At 34.0% G+C, this 17,131-nt stretch overlaps 2 protein-coding genes across 2 annotated transcripts; one reads left to right on the top strand and one right to left on the bottom strand.

Annotated features, from left to right (window-relative positions):
* The first annotated feature begins 437 nt into the window (after positions 1 to 437).
* Positions 438 to 3,310, top strand: LOC135126962 (probable ATP-dependent RNA helicase DDX10). Its single transcript, XM_064053222.1, has 6 exons — positions 438 to 678; positions 731 to 1,195; positions 1,249 to 1,601; positions 1,657 to 1,974; positions 2,028 to 2,930; positions 3,088 to 3,310. Exons 1-6 carry the CDS (start codon positions 544 to 546, stop codon positions 3,236 to 3,238), a joined length of 2,325 nt encoding a protein of 774 aa, XP_063909292.1. The 5' UTR covers positions 438 to 543; the 3' UTR covers positions 3,239 to 3,310.
* Positions 3,240 to 17,030, bottom strand: LOC135126965 (oxygen-dependent coproporphyrinogen-III oxidase-like). The gene is made up of 4 exons (XM_064053227.1): positions 16,845 to 17,030; positions 3,662 to 4,446; positions 3,445 to 3,614; positions 3,240 to 3,392 (listed from the first exon to the last, which is right to left on the bottom strand). The coding sequence occupies exons 1-4, from the start codon at positions 16,916 to 16,918 to the stop codon at positions 3,282 to 3,284; spliced, it is 1,140 nt and encodes a 379-aa protein (XP_063909297.1). The 5' UTR covers positions 16,919 to 17,030; the 3' UTR covers positions 3,240 to 3,281.
* Positions 17,031 to 17,131: the final 101 nt, after the last annotated feature.

The raw sequence follows: 17,131 nt of genomic DNA, 5'->3' as shown, positions 1-17,131 counted from the left end.
AGTGTTAATAATTCTTTTGTGGTTTTTGCATTATTAATAGATGGCAGCACGTATGGTACCCTTGGACAGGCCATAATCTTTATACTAGTCGGCCATGGATAAACATAGTAGATAAGAACTGCTATCACGACAACGCTTAAAATACATTTCCTTTCAAAAAATTTGCATAAAAATAAAGGACAGAAATATATTATGTCTATATCATTTATTGTTTCTTGTAAAAAAGGGAGAATACATTTTCCCTGATTTCTCCAACGTTCTCTAGTTACAACTGTGGTTACATTTCCCTAGATCCCTAGAATATGGTTTAATAAATTTCGAAATCTTGGTGGAGGAGCCTTTGATTCCAGCGACGTCTGGATGAACTAATATGAAAATAAGTTCGTTTTTTCTCGTCTCTAGCAGTTTCCATTGGTATCCCTGCATTGCAGTTACAACAGTCAACAACAGAGGTCGACGTAATCACTTATCAAAGCGAATATAACCTAACTTTTATATGTTGCATGTGTTGTGTTTTTGTGAATCAAGTAAATTTATCAAATAATGTCCGATAAAGAAAAGAACACCATTAAAAATAAGAAAAAAGGCAAAACCAAGGTAAAAGTATTTCAGAAGAAGAAGAAACCACCAACTTCAGAATCAACGTTCATAGAAAACTTGCAACAGCAATATGAAAACGTAATTTACTCTTTATTTGTTGGTAATTATGTACATATATACATTTTTTTAGATTGATACCGAAGCGATTAATAGCTTTGCGGACTTACCTTTATCCCCAAAAACTTTAAAAGGTCTAAAAGAATGTGGTTATACTAAACCAACCGAGATTCAAAAAGAAACCATTAAACTCTCTCTTACTGGAAAGGATATACTTGGGGCAGCTCAAACTGGGTCTGGTAAAACCCTGGCCTTTCTGATACCTATTTTAGAGAGGCTGTTTTGTAAGCAATGGACAAGCTTTGATGGTGTTGGGGCCTTGGTAATCACACCCACCAGGGAACTGGCGTATCAGATTTTTGAGGAACTGAGAAGAGTTGGAGAACATCATGAATTTTCCGCTGGTTTAATCATCGGAGGGAAAGATTTAAAGTTTGAGAGGAATAGAATGGATCAATGTAATATTGTAATTTGTACACCAGGACGGTTATTACAGCACATGGATGAAAACCCGCTGTTTGATTGTGTAAATATGGAGGTATGAGTGTCGTCATTTCAAATAAGCATAATTTTATTCTACACAATTTCTAGATACTGGTCTTAGATGAAGCTGATCGGTGCTTAGATTTAGGTTTTGAACAAACAATGAATGCAATAATAGCGAATTTACCGGCAAAGCGCCAAACGATGTTGTTTTCTGCAACACAAACAAAATCAGTAAGAGATCTCGCAAGATTGAGTTTAAAAGATCCAAGTTATATATCTGTACATGAACATTCTGAGTATAGCACACCTAAAGGGTTGCAACAAAGCTATGTAGTATGTGAACTTAAAGATAAAGTTTCCATTCTTTGGAGTTTTATAAAAAATCACTTGAAACAAAAAATTATTATATTTTTTGCTAGTTGTAAGGAGGTTAAGTATATTTATGAAATTTTTTGCAAGTAAGTGTTTATCAATCTTAAATAAAGATTTTTTAAAAATGTTTTTTTGTTAAAGATTAAGACCTGGTGTAAGTCTGATGCCTTTATATGGGACACTTCACCAGTTAAGAAGAATGGATATTTATGAAAATTTTTGCAAAAAAACTTCAGCTGTTCTTTTTGCAACAGATTTAGCTGCTCGTGGTTTAGATTTTCCAGAAGTGCATTGGGTCGTTCAGGCAGATTGTCCAGAGGATGCCGCTACATACATCCATCGTGTTGGCAGAACAGCAAGGTACCACAGAGGGGGGGAAAGTTTACTTTTGCTACTACCAACTGAGCGGCAAATGCTGGAAAATTTAAAAGAGAGAAAAATACCAATAGAAAAAATAGAGTAAGTTGTAATGTTAGTGTAAGCGTGTTTATTCATTTATTCTATTAATTTAGCATCAATCCAATGAAACTTAACAATCCAGTACGAAAAATGGAGGCGTTTTTGGCAAAAGATCCAACACTGAAAGACACAGCGCAGCGCGCTTTTGTGTCTTACGCCAAATCCGTGTTTCTAATGAAGGATAAAAAGGTGTTTGATGTACAGTCTCTGGATACTGATTCATTTGCAAACTCTTTGGGGTTAGCGGTACCGCCACGAATTCGATTTTTGCAGAGGTTAAATGCGAGAACTGGAAAAAACATACAAAATAATAATAAAGTGTACTTTAATGATGATATTGAAGAACAATCTGAAAAAGTTTCAAGTGATAGCGGTGTCAGCGAGGAGGAGAAGTCTACCCCATTTCATGTGTCAGATGACAGTGAAAGTGATGACGGTCTTTTAAAAGTGAAGAGGAAAGATCATGATATAGACTTACCTTCAGAATTTGAGTTACAAGAAAACACTAGGAACACTAAGAAAAAAGCCGTAACGAAGGCTGCAGTTGTTAAAAAACTGTTGAAGAAGAAAATTGTATCCAATAAGAAGATTGTCTTCAATGATGAGGGTAAAGCACTGGCTGTTGGTCAGGATAAGAGATCAGAATTGGCTCAACAGTATGAAAATGAAGATGCTGGAGGCATTGACATTGAAAGGGCCAAATTAGTGTTAAGGGAAGAAGATAAGTTTGATAAGCAGTTGTTTAAAGACAAAGTTAAAGCCAAACATAAAGAGGAAAAGCGAAAGTTGAAAGCTAAGAAGAAGAAGGAAGAAGAGGAAAAGGATGATTTTGGAGAGTCTGAATCAGAAGAGGAGCCTGATTTGTCCTGGTTGCCAGATCCAGATAAAATTTACGGTAAAAAAAATGACGAGGAAGAGCCGCAACAAGTTAGTGACGAAGTATCAATAAAAAAGAAGTAAGTATAAAGAAAGCATATAAAAAATTGGCTAAGATACAAAGTTCAGGTTTGTCATTTTTGGACTGGTTTGACCTTACCCTTTGTATTTTATGGCTGCGCGCCAGCTCATTTACAACTGTTTGTATTGTACCTCAATTTTAAAAAATAATTTCAGGAGCAAGAAACGACCGCTGAAGCAGGAAAAAACGGAAGCAGAGTTGCCCCCTAAAAAGAAGAAGAAAAAGAAACTGAAAGAGATTAGTACAGATTTAAGTGTGAATGAAGCAGAGGAATTGGCGATGATGTTATTGAAGAAAAACCAATAGATCTGTATATAAGTTTATATTTAAAACAAATAAACCATAAAAATTAACTTTCTTCACAAGAGCAATCTTCAATCCAGTTTTTGGGATTCTTTAAAACTTCCAGTAGTTCTCCCTCTGGCGATTTGCTTTCAGGCTGATGCATATATTCCCACCTCTGCAATAATTCATTAAAGTCGTTATAAAGCTAAAACTTTTGTTTCACTTACGGCAAGTAAGGGCAGCGACATCAAAATACTCTCATGTCTGGCGTGTGGTGTATTAAAACCAAATTTCGTACCTCTGTCGTAGACTAGATTGAATTCTACGTACCGTCCACGCCTCAATAGTTGCCAGTCTCGTTCACTTTTAGTATATGGAGCATGTTTATGTCTCGCAACTAAAGCAACATTTATATTATCAGACATAAAATCGAACATTTTTTACCTAAAGGAATGTAAGAAGGAATAACCGCGTCTGCGCAGTCAGTGGCAAATTTAAAGCAAGTTTCTCGATCGGGCTGATCCAAATCGTCAAAAAATATCCCTCCGATCCCCCTCCTTTCCCCTCTATGAGGAATATTAAAATAGTCATCGCACCACTTTTTAAATTTCGGATAAAACGACTTGTCATGCTTATCACAGGCTTCCTTGAGCGTCGCATGAAAATGTATAGCGTCGGCGGTACTCAAATAATACGGCGTGAGATCAGTACCGCCCCCGAACCACCATACAAGGTCGTCCCCGTCTTGCACCTCAAAATAGCGATAGTTAAAATGTATAGTTGGCACCATTGGGTTTCTGGGGTGTATAACAGCACTAATACCCGCTACGAAGTAAGGCGGCTCGTCATTTTTGAGCTTTTTACCACGAGAACGCATCTGGGCGACACCGCCTCGGGATAAATTTCCAGAAATGACGGAAATGTTGACGCCTGCTTTTTCGAAGACTTTGCCGTCTTGGAGGACGCAGGTGATCCCGCCGCCGCCACCGTCGTGACGGAACCATCGGTCAACTTGGAATTTGTTGCAGTCTTCTTCTTTTTCTAGAGCTTTGCATACTTCGGCTTGGACTCGTAGGATCATGAGTTCCATGCGGGTTTTCATGTCGTCGCGGGCGGCATCTAGTTGCGGAATGGGGGTAATGGGTAAGGCCATGAAGTCGTCGGTTGGGATGATGAGTTTTTTGGAGGAAAATAGGGCGAAGGCCCCCACGAAAACCGAGCCATAAGTTCTGGAACAAGAATAAATTAGTTATCTATATATATGTTATTATTAACGTATTAAATATTACGGTCGAAGCCAAAATTGCATACAATTTCATAGCATATAAGTATATTATATATAACAAGTGAAAAAGAAAAATATGTAGTTAATAAAAAAACTTATACAATCAAAATATTCCTCTATTTTGTTAAAAAATCATAACCTCTTGCTATATGTAAGAAGACTATTTATTACTCAAACGAATTTATATTACGCTCACCTTATTGAAAAATAATTCCAAAACATTTCCAAAAAGCTCACAACAAAAATGCAGTTTATCTTTTTGTTTCAAACTGGATTTAAAAGCTTCGTTGAAATCAGTTAAAACTGTAATCAGGTGGTAAGATCGATGTCACCAACTGGAGCCAAGTCATATGGTGCATCGTTTAAGCAAAAAAATAAATAAATAAATAACTACTACAAAGAGGTCTAATAAAAATGCGTTTTGGCAAGAGTTTGGTGTACTTTGGAAAAAATAAAATTTATTTCACCGTGTTATTATTTGTGATTTGTGTCAAAATAAGTTTGGAGGGCAACAAACCATCGTTATTTTTTTCGGTTTTGTGTTATTCTATTAAATTGGTTTTTTAGTAATTTCGACAGAACTTCCCTTGCTTCTGAAATACAGTCCAACAAATACTCCATCTCTAAAAAAATATAAGATTTGACTTTGCGGAATTTTAATTGAAGAAAAAATAATATAGGAGGTACTAGTCGCAGTGTAAAAAAAAGGTTTCACCTTCTATAAAAAACCACAGTTAAAAAAGACATTCGGGGTCTCCGAGAAGGTTTTACATAAAAAAAAAACAGTTGGGATTCCTGAGAAGGTTTCACATAAAAAAAGACTTTGATGTTCCCGAGAAGGTTTTACATTAAAAAAAAAAACATTTGGGGTCCTCGAGGTTTAACATTTTTAAAAAAACATTTGAGACCTCTGAGAAGGGACACATTCTTAAAAAGAGACAGTTGGGACCCCGGAGAAGGTTTCACATTCTTAAAAAACACATTGGCTTCCCCCGAGAAGGTTTTACATTTTTAAAAAAGACAGTTGGGACCCCCGAGAAAGTTTCACAAAAAAAAGACTTTGGGGCTCTCGAGAAAGTTTTACATTAAAAAAAAAAGACAATTGAGACTGCCGAGAAGGTTTCACAATCTTAAAAAAAACATGGGATCCCCGAGAAGGTTTCACATTACTTTGATGTTCCCGAGAAGGTTTTACATTAAACACAAAACATTTGGGGCCTCCGAGAAGGCTTCACATTTTTAGAAAAAGATATTCGGGGACTCCGAGAAGGTTTTACATAAAAAAAAACAGTTGGGATCCCCGAGGTTCCACATTAAAAAAAAAAACCTTTATGTTCCCGAGGAAGTTTTACATAAAAAAAAATCTGGGGCCCCCGAGAAGGTGTTAAACTGTTATTATACCGTGCATTATATTTTTTGCAAAAATTTGGACTGTTAGGGAAAACTCAAAGCGGATTCGTACACCACACTTGTAGGACTATATTGTTGTACCTATAACAGTTAAATCAAATAAACATAGAATTCTTTGAAATGACGTCATCAAATTGTTGGTAGCGATGATTAGCAAAATTTTGGTTGGCATTTAACCATCTACATGATATTTCTAATATGGATACAAAATTTGACAACAATCGGTCCAGCAGTTTCAGAGATTACGTGTTCAATAAAAATCTATACAGACAACAAGCAGACGGACGGACGGATAGCCAGACGGAAACGGGGGACTACTTTTTTCGTACTCTACGGATCATGAAACGTTGGGAAAATATAAAAGTGATCATTCGTCCGATGGAGTCGATTACTATACTAAAAATTGGTCCAAGGTTATTTAGAGCGAGCTTCAATAAATCCAGGTTCTTCTAAAAAAATTTGATTTTTCGAAAATGTATTCATTTTATGATAGGTACCTACAAAATATAGATAATACCAGCCACAGTGCACGAAAAAAAAATCCACGAGGGGATAGAATCGCGTTATTAGCACGATGGTTCACATACTGAGGCAATCTGCCTTTAATATGCCTTCATTTTATGCTATTACAAAATTTTATCACACAATTTGTATTTTTTTTTGCAAAAATCTAGAAGTCTAGGGTAAATAATAAAGGTAAATTCATAAACTATAAGTGAGATGTTAAAAAACCGTTTTTATTAAATGGTTCGTTTTTTTCTGTTTTAAAACGTGATTTTTGATTTTAGTGTTTTTTGCTGTTACAAACATTTATCACTTATAAATTTATTTGATAATTGTGTACTACATACCCTAAAATTTCAAAATTTCTGTTCCTTGTAACAAAAACTAACATCAGTCACATGAAACAACTGAAAAAGGTACAGAATTAAAAAAATTTATATAATCAAAAAATAACAGGTCTCATCGTGTTTAAAAAAAAAACTGTTTTAATACAATACTTCCTTAGATTCGCTTGGGAAGTAAAAACGAGTTCATCAGTGTTACAATTTATTTGTTTTTTAGAATTCTAGCAACATCCTTCCAAAAGTAAGTCATCTCAACAAAAAATCAATTAAAGTTTTACTATGAAGAGCACGACCATACAGCTTTGGATTTATAATAAGGCACAGTAGACACTGGCCTAGGGCATCAAAGCTGGAGGGGCCCTAAAAACTTTGGAAATGTATATTTAAAATTAAAAATTGCAACATTTTATTATTATCTTAGTACTCATTGACAAATTTTTAATTGTTCGAGTAATTCTTTGTGGTAGGTCACCGCTGCTGACACAGGAAATCACATGTGCAGAGGCGGCCAGTTTGCGAACAAATCAGTACGGAATACTGAACCTTATAGGACCCATATCTAACAAAGGTTGGTTTGCCGTACAAACCGTGTGCAAGACCATAAAGTAGTTTCCGAAATTTCTGAGAATTTAAATAGGAGATTTTCTAAACAGGTCATTTAAGAAACAATATATTTCAGCATCGTACAGTAGCAGATTTAGTAGCTTTCGGCACTTCGCAATTTGTGCAATAGCATTACAATTTGATTTTTATTTTAGTACCTTTGTACTGTAAATGTTATTGTTGTCAGTCATATCTAGAAAAGGTAAGTGTTCAGTTCTTGTAATTTTCATAAAAGTAAACGCCATTTCATTTTTGATTCAAGAATTTTTTGTTTAAAATAAAATTAAAATTCGTAAATTATTAATAAATTTAAAAAGACCCTTTGACATTGCCACAAATTAAAAAAAATGTCAAATTGCTGTTAATTTTTTTTCTGTTATACAAACAGTGTATAATTTTTTTTTCGTCTTCGACAGGCGGGTAGAATCTTACGAAATCTGCTATTCAAAATGACAACATTCTGAAGAGACTTTCGAGCACCCGTTGGGAGACTCATGCTGTGCAACTTCAACAATCTTGGAATCATTTAATAAGATAATAAATACTTTAGACTATATATTTACAAGTATAAATTGTAAATGAAGGTAGATTCTTGTTCAATAAAATTAATAAAGGCGTTATGCAAACACTCCCTTATTCCTGGGGAGGGTTGGGGGCACCACCAGTCTTTGGTGCTTAGGGCATTAGAATAGTTAAATCCGGCCCTGCGACCATACCTAGGGAAGAAATTTGGTTCATTGTGACGAATGTCTAATTTCATGTTTTCTCGATATTTCACAGCTCGTATAATGCAAAAGTGTCGGTTATTCATTGCCGTTGCGCTATTATTATACCGACAACTTCGAAACTACTAGATTGATTTATTGTGAAATTTAAGGGGGATATGCTGCAGATGGTAAAACGTTGAACAAAATTCTGTGATTCCCAACAAAAATTTGATGGGAATCACAGAATTTTGATGAGTAAATCGCTTGAATTTTACATTGCAATATGGTCTCCACCTGTGAATAATGTATCAATATTTTTAACTTTTACTGATGCACTAAGATTGATTTAATGCATTTAACATATTGATTAAAATTTATTAAAAATCAAGATACAGATTTTTCAAAACCTTGTATAATATGTACCACAAGGCACCAATTCAGTACCTGCCATCTTCTCATTCGTTTTTAAGCGTGCTCATTTAAAAATTGAGAAATGCTTCGCACTGACATGCTGACATTGCTGCCAATAATTCAGAATTGCCAACCCAATAATTCCCTTCAATCATTACTCGTCACCCGGCATTATAATGCCAGAGCATTAGCTTCCGTGTATAGCAGTGGCGGCTCGTGACTGTCTGATGTGGTGAGGCGATGATAGAAGTTTGACAATAATAGTAATATTACTTGGTCTTACTAGTTAGTAATGATAGAAGTCTTGCCTGAATACCGGCCATTCCCGGGTCAGTGGTAGGTCCTAATAATAAAAATATTAATAATAATAATAATAATAATAACACCCATAACACATTGAATCAACAATGTTTTTACAAGTCAAAATTTTGTTGAAAGTAGCACTTTCTTGGAGGGATTCGGGAATAGTTGTTGTGTTCTTTTCTAAATGTTTTAAGCCAATGAAATTTTTAATGTGTGCTTTGGAACTTTCATGTAACTTTGCACTTGGGATGAAATTCTTGAAATCGTTATATCCCGGGATGTGTAAATATTACGGCAGAGCCATTTATATGTTTCGTAGGTACCAAGTTGATTTAAAAGTCTTGGAGTACTAACGATTCTGTCGCTTATCAATGGAAGTTAAATGAATTAACGGTTTTGACTGCTCGATATTTAGCAAAATTTGTCGACGTTCTAGCTCGGTTCGCCGTGCAAACGGCGTTTCAAGAAGCAACATGACGATATCGTACTCGGGATTTATTTTTCACTCACCTGTACCTATGAAAGAGACAATAACACAAAACACCAACACGTGGGTTTTTATTCACGTTCATGCTAATTACCCACGCACCCCGCAACCCTACCTTTCTGTAAAATAAATGGAAAAATGGTTTAATGAGTACGCCGAAATTGGCCGAGAAGCACCGAAGATATCGCCTCAGTTCCGAGCGAACGCATGTATAGGAGTATAGGAGCTGAGCCCTGGAAATCCTTGTCTGTGATTGGGCTTCGCTGGCTCAAGTGAACCGACGTTCTGGCCGCTTCAGTTAAAGAACTAGGGGCATAAATCGTACGGTATTCAACGGAAAATGTCAGCAGGAAACGTAAAAAATAAAAAATCATGTACAGATTTTCCATTTCAACATATTTTTGTAACTAAAAATGCATTGAAAACTCTTTTTTAATTATAAATTAAGTCAATCCGTTCTTAAGATATATGCTGTGAAGCGCCGCCTCACTTGCCTCATCTGACGAGCCGCCACTGGTGTATAGTAGATACTAAAAAAAAAAGATAGATACTGAAATGGTCAAACTGACTCTTAAAGCGGAAACAGAGTTACAATAAAAATATCAATTTCTCTTAAGCAACATTTATGATCCCTGAATTTAGAAATAAACGTTTCAATATAGGACCAAATTAAAGATGGGACAAGTGACATTGACAGAAGGGTAAGGTAGAAAAGACCGGACCGTTTTTCACTGGTCTAAAAGCTCGGGTAACAAATACTCCTATAATTTAATAGATGCTGATATTTTTATTCTAATGTTATTGCCCCTTTAAAAGTCGCCTTGGCCACTTTAGTTTTGGCGTACTATAACAGGACATATGAGATAGCGAGAAGGCGCTCCGTTTTGAATGTGAGACGTTCGGGTTTAATCCCCGTCATCCCGATTTTTTTAACATTATCTTGAAATTTATATTTATTACATAATATTAAAATTAATGGGTTTATCTTAGCAAATATTGTCAAATAAATCTTTATTTAAAAGTATGCCCTTCCTTGTTTTTGTTTATTCTGTAGGTCATATTTTTAGTTGAACTTTAAATGGAAAAATGTCTTTCACGATTAATTTTTATTTGAAATTAGTTGTATCTCAAATTTAAGAAACTATGTGGATGATTGATATTGCTCAAGAAAATTTTGAGATCAATAAAATCTCATTTAATAATGCTTTCGACAGAATGTTAGTTTTACCACAAACAAATACACAAATATTTGTTTCTAAAGCGGAAACTTAAGCTTATTATTGTTATTAACTATATGCTTTAAAACTTAATCATAAATGTTGTTGCGGTTGTTTAACGTAGAGATTTTAAACAAACAAATCATTATGAAAACAACAAAAATGGGTGAGTCCGGTTTGTAACACCTGATTATTAATCAATGATTCGCATGGGCGCCCATAGGGGGGGGCCAGGGGGGGCCATGGCCCCCCCTGAGATTCTACGTCAATTTCCTTTTTATTTGTCAAATTTAAACTTCAGCACATTTGTAAGAGTAGGTACAAGATGCCCTACACTTTCAGTTTTATTGCCACACAAACACAGAAATGTGACAAACTTAGACCATCTGGTTTTGAAACCCTTTGTTCGGACCAGATTTGCCTGGAAACATCATAAATCTATCGTTTTTAACCGGTACTGAATTATGGGTTGTTTCATTATTTGCTTTTTACAGTTATTACAAGAGCAAACACTTTATTGCTTATATCCATTCCGTTTTCACTTTTTATATGTGGTGAAGTGACGTTTAAAGACGAACAGTTGTTGAACCGGCGTTTTATTGGCTATAATTATTATTATTTCTTTACTTCAAAATTCGAGAGTAAGTATTCTTGATTAAATTAAATTAAATGTCTGTTTAAATTTTAAATTTAATATTTTATTTAGAAACAGAGAAGAGAGAAATATAGATATTCGAAATTTCTTCAAGAGAAAAATTACAAATACTGATGGTACTTCAGCTAATAAGAACTATAAAATAAGTGACAAGGCTGATCATGGTAGCGGTAATAACGTAACAATGTGCACGAGTGGTGTTATTTATTACTACTGATGGCGGTTTTTCGGAGTAGCCATCGACGTCGAGTGGAAATTTTGGTTGCTCCAGAACTGTTTCACCAGTAGGGGTACGAACCACAACACAGATAGCATAGAAAATTATTTTAAAATAGGCACTTTTATTCCATACCTGGATCATTTAATTCTTTCCCTAACAACACGATTTTCCAAACAAAACTGTCACTATACTCATTATTTTCTTTACATCGAAAGAATATACATAACTTAAAACCAAGTTGCTTTAAAGGGTTGGGCGAATTTTACTCCACTGACAATTTAACAGACGAAATCCAAAATTGGCAGGATTTTGTAAAAATAAAAAACCTTGACAGTAGTATTTTTATGGAAGATTTGCTAAAAGAGCATGTTAGTTTTTTCCAAGTATCAAAAAATTTTTGATTAATTTAATATTTTTATAACTTTTTAATTTTAATATTTTACACTGTTTTGTTAATAATAAGAATAATGTTTTTATAGGGTTATTTGCGAGTGGATTTGATTAATGCAGTTGATGATTAAAATATATACATATTTGTAACAGTAAAGATTTGTATCATTATATTATTTGTATATACAAGAATAGAGTATATTACAAAAATTTCAGGGTGGCCCCCCCTGAGAATGGTTTCTATGGGCGCCCATGATGATTCGTAATATCTATAATTTTGCTTGCCGATAACTGCCACTTCTTATCTGTCTATACTTAAACCTCCGCCAATTGCGATGGTCACAATGTTACAGTAGAGTTAACTTTCTTTTTCATAAAAAAAGTATAATCAAATCAGTATCTTTTTACTCATGTTCTGCGTAATGGTCGTTTGATCTTTGTAATTTGCTACGTAACGAAAGCTTTTTGTCAGTTTCGTGACGTAAATAACGATTAAGCAAATTTTTTATGCATTTGTAATACTGGAATACATACGAATTTTTGTGGCATTAAAAATTGAGGGAATTTAACGTGCTTTGGATTTTCAACGGTGAAGTGGTGAACACGAGAAAAGGGTATTGTACACTTTCAAGTGGCTACTTAACGCTTAAATTATGTGGAGCTTGGAAATAAGTTATGCAAAAAACTACTCTAGCGAATCTCATATTGAAACTGGTCAGTGTAGGTATTTTTAAAATATCCTTTGGCTTCAGTTGGATTTGGTGTTCGAGGTTTATAAATAATAAACAATCAATCATCAAACATAACCAGCAATTCAAATTTGGTTTAATTTGTCGTTTATCTTTACACTAATAACATCGTCATTCACTACCTGTTGATAAACGCAAATGCAGCGTCACTCTGACAACTAAATAGTTTTAATTCCATTTAACAAGGTGTTACACGTTGTAATTTGGAATGACAAGCATTTATACAAAATCACCTACATAAGTTGCTGGAATGACTCAGATTCTTTTCAAATGTTGACTCTATTTGTCATACGAGGTATTATAGATTATGAGAGTTCAACAGTGTAGTTTATTTTTAACTCATACTCGTAGTATTCTAGCTTTTTAGTCAATACACCAGTAGTTTTAATATTTAATATTTTTCTAAGGAAATTCAGAAAAAAAAAACACATTTATTAGGCGAGCATTACAAATAGGTATAGTCGTTTTGTGTTCCCAATCAACGTCCATAATGTGTCACTTTTTCGTACTGAAATGACAAAATTACTTTTTTGGACTGACTTGCCATTTTCTTGGACTGACTTTTTTGTACTCAAATGTCAAAAACTTATTTTATGTTTTTTTAAAAAAGCACTAACCACTAACATAACCAATTATTTTTCTGTCTGCATCTCGGCCAAAGAGAACCCTTTGGGCTTCATCTGATTTGTAAGCCTCGGCCTCAAATTGGTCGAAAAAGTTCTTCTTTATGGCCTGACGTTAACTGTACTAACAAAAGTTTTTGAAAAAAAAAAGTTACCATAAAAGCATCTGAAAATTGATCTGCATACAAAATATTATAGTATACATATCGATGGCAGCAAATCTTTTCACAGTGTCTCTTTTTGTAGTTAGTATGAAAATAATTGCACCATTCTGACATATTATTTAAACTGTAATTTAAGCAAGACATTAGTATAAGAACAATATTATGAAAACTTCTCCTCATTGTCCGTAAGACTGTATATAGAGGAATGACCAGCATCTGCGTCAAATACACTATCATTACTTTGAATTACAGAAAAGTTTAAAAATCATAATAAATTAATTTAATTGAAAATGACTAATGTGTTTCAACCGAGTACTTAGGCAACACTTCTTATTTTTTGAAAATGTGTCTTTTACAGTTATTTAAAGATTACTATCACTTGTTTTTGGGAAATGATTTCATTATTAGTTTTAAAATAATAATATCCCAAGTTATCACTATCGATTTTTTGTGTTTTTAATTATTTTTCATAAAATTTAAGAAAGAAAACAATTTTGAATATTTAATTTTTTTATTAAAATTTTGTTTTTTTTTTAATTCCATAATAATGAATGATGATATTTTAAAAAACCAATTTCCAATAAAAGCTTTAAATATTACGTATTAATAAAAATATGTGTTCTGTCGATATATTTTTTAAACAAATCAATCAGTTTTTTTTTTAAATTCATGCATACCATTACTAACAATATTACATAAATTATACTTCCTCTGTCTTCAAATAAAGTTTCCAATTTCTATATTTTACTAAATATTACCTTTATTTTTAAAGATGAAGAGATTTTGTTTATATCTGGTGTATGTAAAATGCAAGATTTTAATAAATAAAAAAAAATACTTTCGTGGTGTTTAGTTGCCCCAATTCAAAGAAAAGAGCCTAATGTAATAGAAGAAGCTCGTCAGGGCATCTACCTGTTTCTTCTTGAAGTATTTAATCAATGTTGAAGTTTTTTTTTCACAACTTGAAACTTAAAACATGTTTAAAATGAAATGAAAAGGAAATATCGATTTTGCAAAAATTAGGCTCCGCCCCATAATTGCAAAATCCATATTTCCTTGGAAAAATGTACCATTTTAACCACGTTGTAAGTTCCTTGTTGTAAAAAGATGGCTATGTCCATTAAAAAAAAATGTAAAATATAAGCCCCGCCCACCCGTCCTATCTTAGTTCTGATGATTTTTTTATTAGTCGTACGCCGAGAGGAGGAGCTCCATAGAGATTATCACGCAAAAATAAAATTCCACAAAATCAAATTTTATAATTTTTCAGAGAAGCAGTATTTATTGCACTGTACTTCAGGAGCGAGGGAAATTCTGTCGAAATAACTTTCGATTATTTTTTTTTCTTAACATATATATTTTTCTTTCAACAACATCATACTTAAAATACTTAAAAACATGTTTGACATGGTAGTTTCTTGTAGGGAAATAAGCATTTTGCAATTAAGCTCCGCCTCTCGGCTCACGACGAATAAGAAAATTCATCACAATTGAGACAGGGCGGGTGGGCGGGACTTATGATTTGCCTTTCTGTTTTTTCTTAATATACATACTCTTCACAACAAAAGACTGAAAACATGTTCTCTACAAATTTACCATTTTAAACAACTTTTCAAATTTGCCATGGAGGACGATTCTAAAAAGTCTTTTTTGTGAATGTTGCATTTATACGATTAAAAAAAAAAACGGAATGGTGAAACCTGAGAAAATGTATTTTATGAATATGATAATAAAAGAACTGAAAATACAATCCAAAATTTTAACTATCTATGTGTTTTAGTTAATTGTGAAGTTCAATATTATATCAAAACTTATTATAAGATGTTATATTTGTTTTCATTAAAAAATCGATTTTTTTAGAAATCGGGCACTTATTTTGGGATAAAATTTATTTCCAAATCGGGCAGTTAATTTGGGACAAAAGGAGTACTACATAAACATAGTATAGAGATCACGATGATAATGATCTCTATACTGTGACATAAATATGTAATGCAACCAATTATACACATCTTGATTTACACATGAAGGTATAGTGAACCAAGAGTTATAAGGTTATATGGCCATCATAAAATCATCCCATTGTGTCGAAGTTAAGTTGTTTACAATAGAAAAGGTTTTAGGGTCGTAAATAACGTGTCCACTGCAGCTCGACCGGCTCTTGTGTTTCGTTCAGGGGCGGCTTTCACTAAATATGAAAATCCACCACTCCACTATTTCTTTACTACCTGCAGCCGCTGAGGGTTCCGAAATAACCACTCGCTTTGAAAGCCGGCCCTGTTAAATATGAGCAAGAAATGTTTAGAAGATGATTTATTGCCAACCGGTAAGCTTAGTGCGAACCACACAAAGGGGGTATTTATTTGCGGTCAACTACTTTTATGATGGCCATATAACCTTATAGGTCTTGGTTCACTATACTCTCAACGGATTTTGTAAGTTTTTTTGTCTAATCCGTTTTCGATCTATCACTGATATTAAAATATTACTTACACTTATTTTTTCGTCAAGTTATTGTTTAAAACGCTCGTTCTAATGCAGTTTTTTCATATGAATTTTCTTTTTAGAGGTTTTCTTTCTAGAAACGTGTCCAAGAGTTCCGCTGAAATTCTTCTCAGAGTAACAAAATTGCGAAAAAGATTATGACCATAAAAAAACTGTGCACGTGCCGTCGGTAGACATTTCAGACCAATCCCAATTTAAAAATTTGGGAAGTACTAAGTGGTGTTATACAATGGGATTAGTCAACCAGTCCTGACTTATAAATAAGTTAATTTGCCCCGGTATTTAGTTAATTTTACGTTTGGAGCTGACTGTATATCGTTGGCATTCAGCCGTATTTACGGATCGTCGTCTCATTAGTATCATATTGATTAACGAATTGTGTTCACACGACATACACCGGTCACTGATGCATTGTCAACTGCAAATGGAAAAGTCAGTGAACATCTGTACTTGCAAATGAAACCTATTTTAAATGTGGTATTACGTTAAAAAATGTAATATTGTTTCCACCGTATTAATTAAAGAAGTTTTTATGTAATAAATTGGCGTAACTAAAAATAACACAGACGCGACTATTTTGAGACGCTATATCGGTGGCTAAATAGTAATTTATTACTATTCTCCTTTAAATAATAAATATTAAAATGTGGATAGAGTAATGGAATAATCTGAAATTATGTGATACGTGTTTAATCGCAGGTAATTCGTGGTAAGAGAGTCCAATAGTGGCATTTTGCCGTTATTAGCGTTCCCGACGCACTTGAAATATCAATAACATGACCGTATTGGTATCTATTTTTCGCAAAATTCAACGGTTAAAAAGTGGTTTGATAGTGAAACATCAAACACATTTGACAGGTGGATACATTGTCAAAACAAAAAAAACAACGATTTGATGATGTGATTTGTCACACGCACACCGAGCCAAAATTTGCTACACTCATAAAACAAACTAATTGCGCTATCATTTCCTAATGATTCCATCGTAAAAGCAGCGTGTTTATTTTCGGAAACCTGTTAATTGTGTTTAAAAGTTGCGCGTTGACCTACCTTAATTTAGTCAAATCCCGTTGGCGTTGATAATAAATCAGAGAGCAGTTCTTGAGGAAAACCTTGAAGAACATATTCGCGACCGGCCGCCGATGACTGTAAACTACTTAATAAATGAAAAACACGGAAAATGAGAGGTTAGAACTAGTCAGATTAGATACGTCATGACCACACTCATGCCAATCAGCTGTTCCACGACAACCTCCTCTCCGGTGGTGGGAGGCGCCACGTGCCCAATAGCGTGCATCTCTTTCCGCATCGCGCGGTCGCTCCACGTACCTCTCGCA

This window comes from Zophobas morio, unplaced genomic scaffold (assembly GCF_036711695.1).
Source record: "Zophobas morio isolate AGI-343-1 ecotype UQ-CSIRO unplaced genomic scaffold, CSIRO_AGI_Zmor_V1 ptg000011l, whole genome shotgun sequence".
Lineage (NCBI taxonomy): Eukaryota > Metazoa > Arthropoda > Insecta > Coleoptera > Tenebrionidae > Zophobas > Zophobas morio.
Note: the sequence above shows the minus strand (reverse complement) of the source record. Positions and strands in the feature narration are given on the sequence as shown.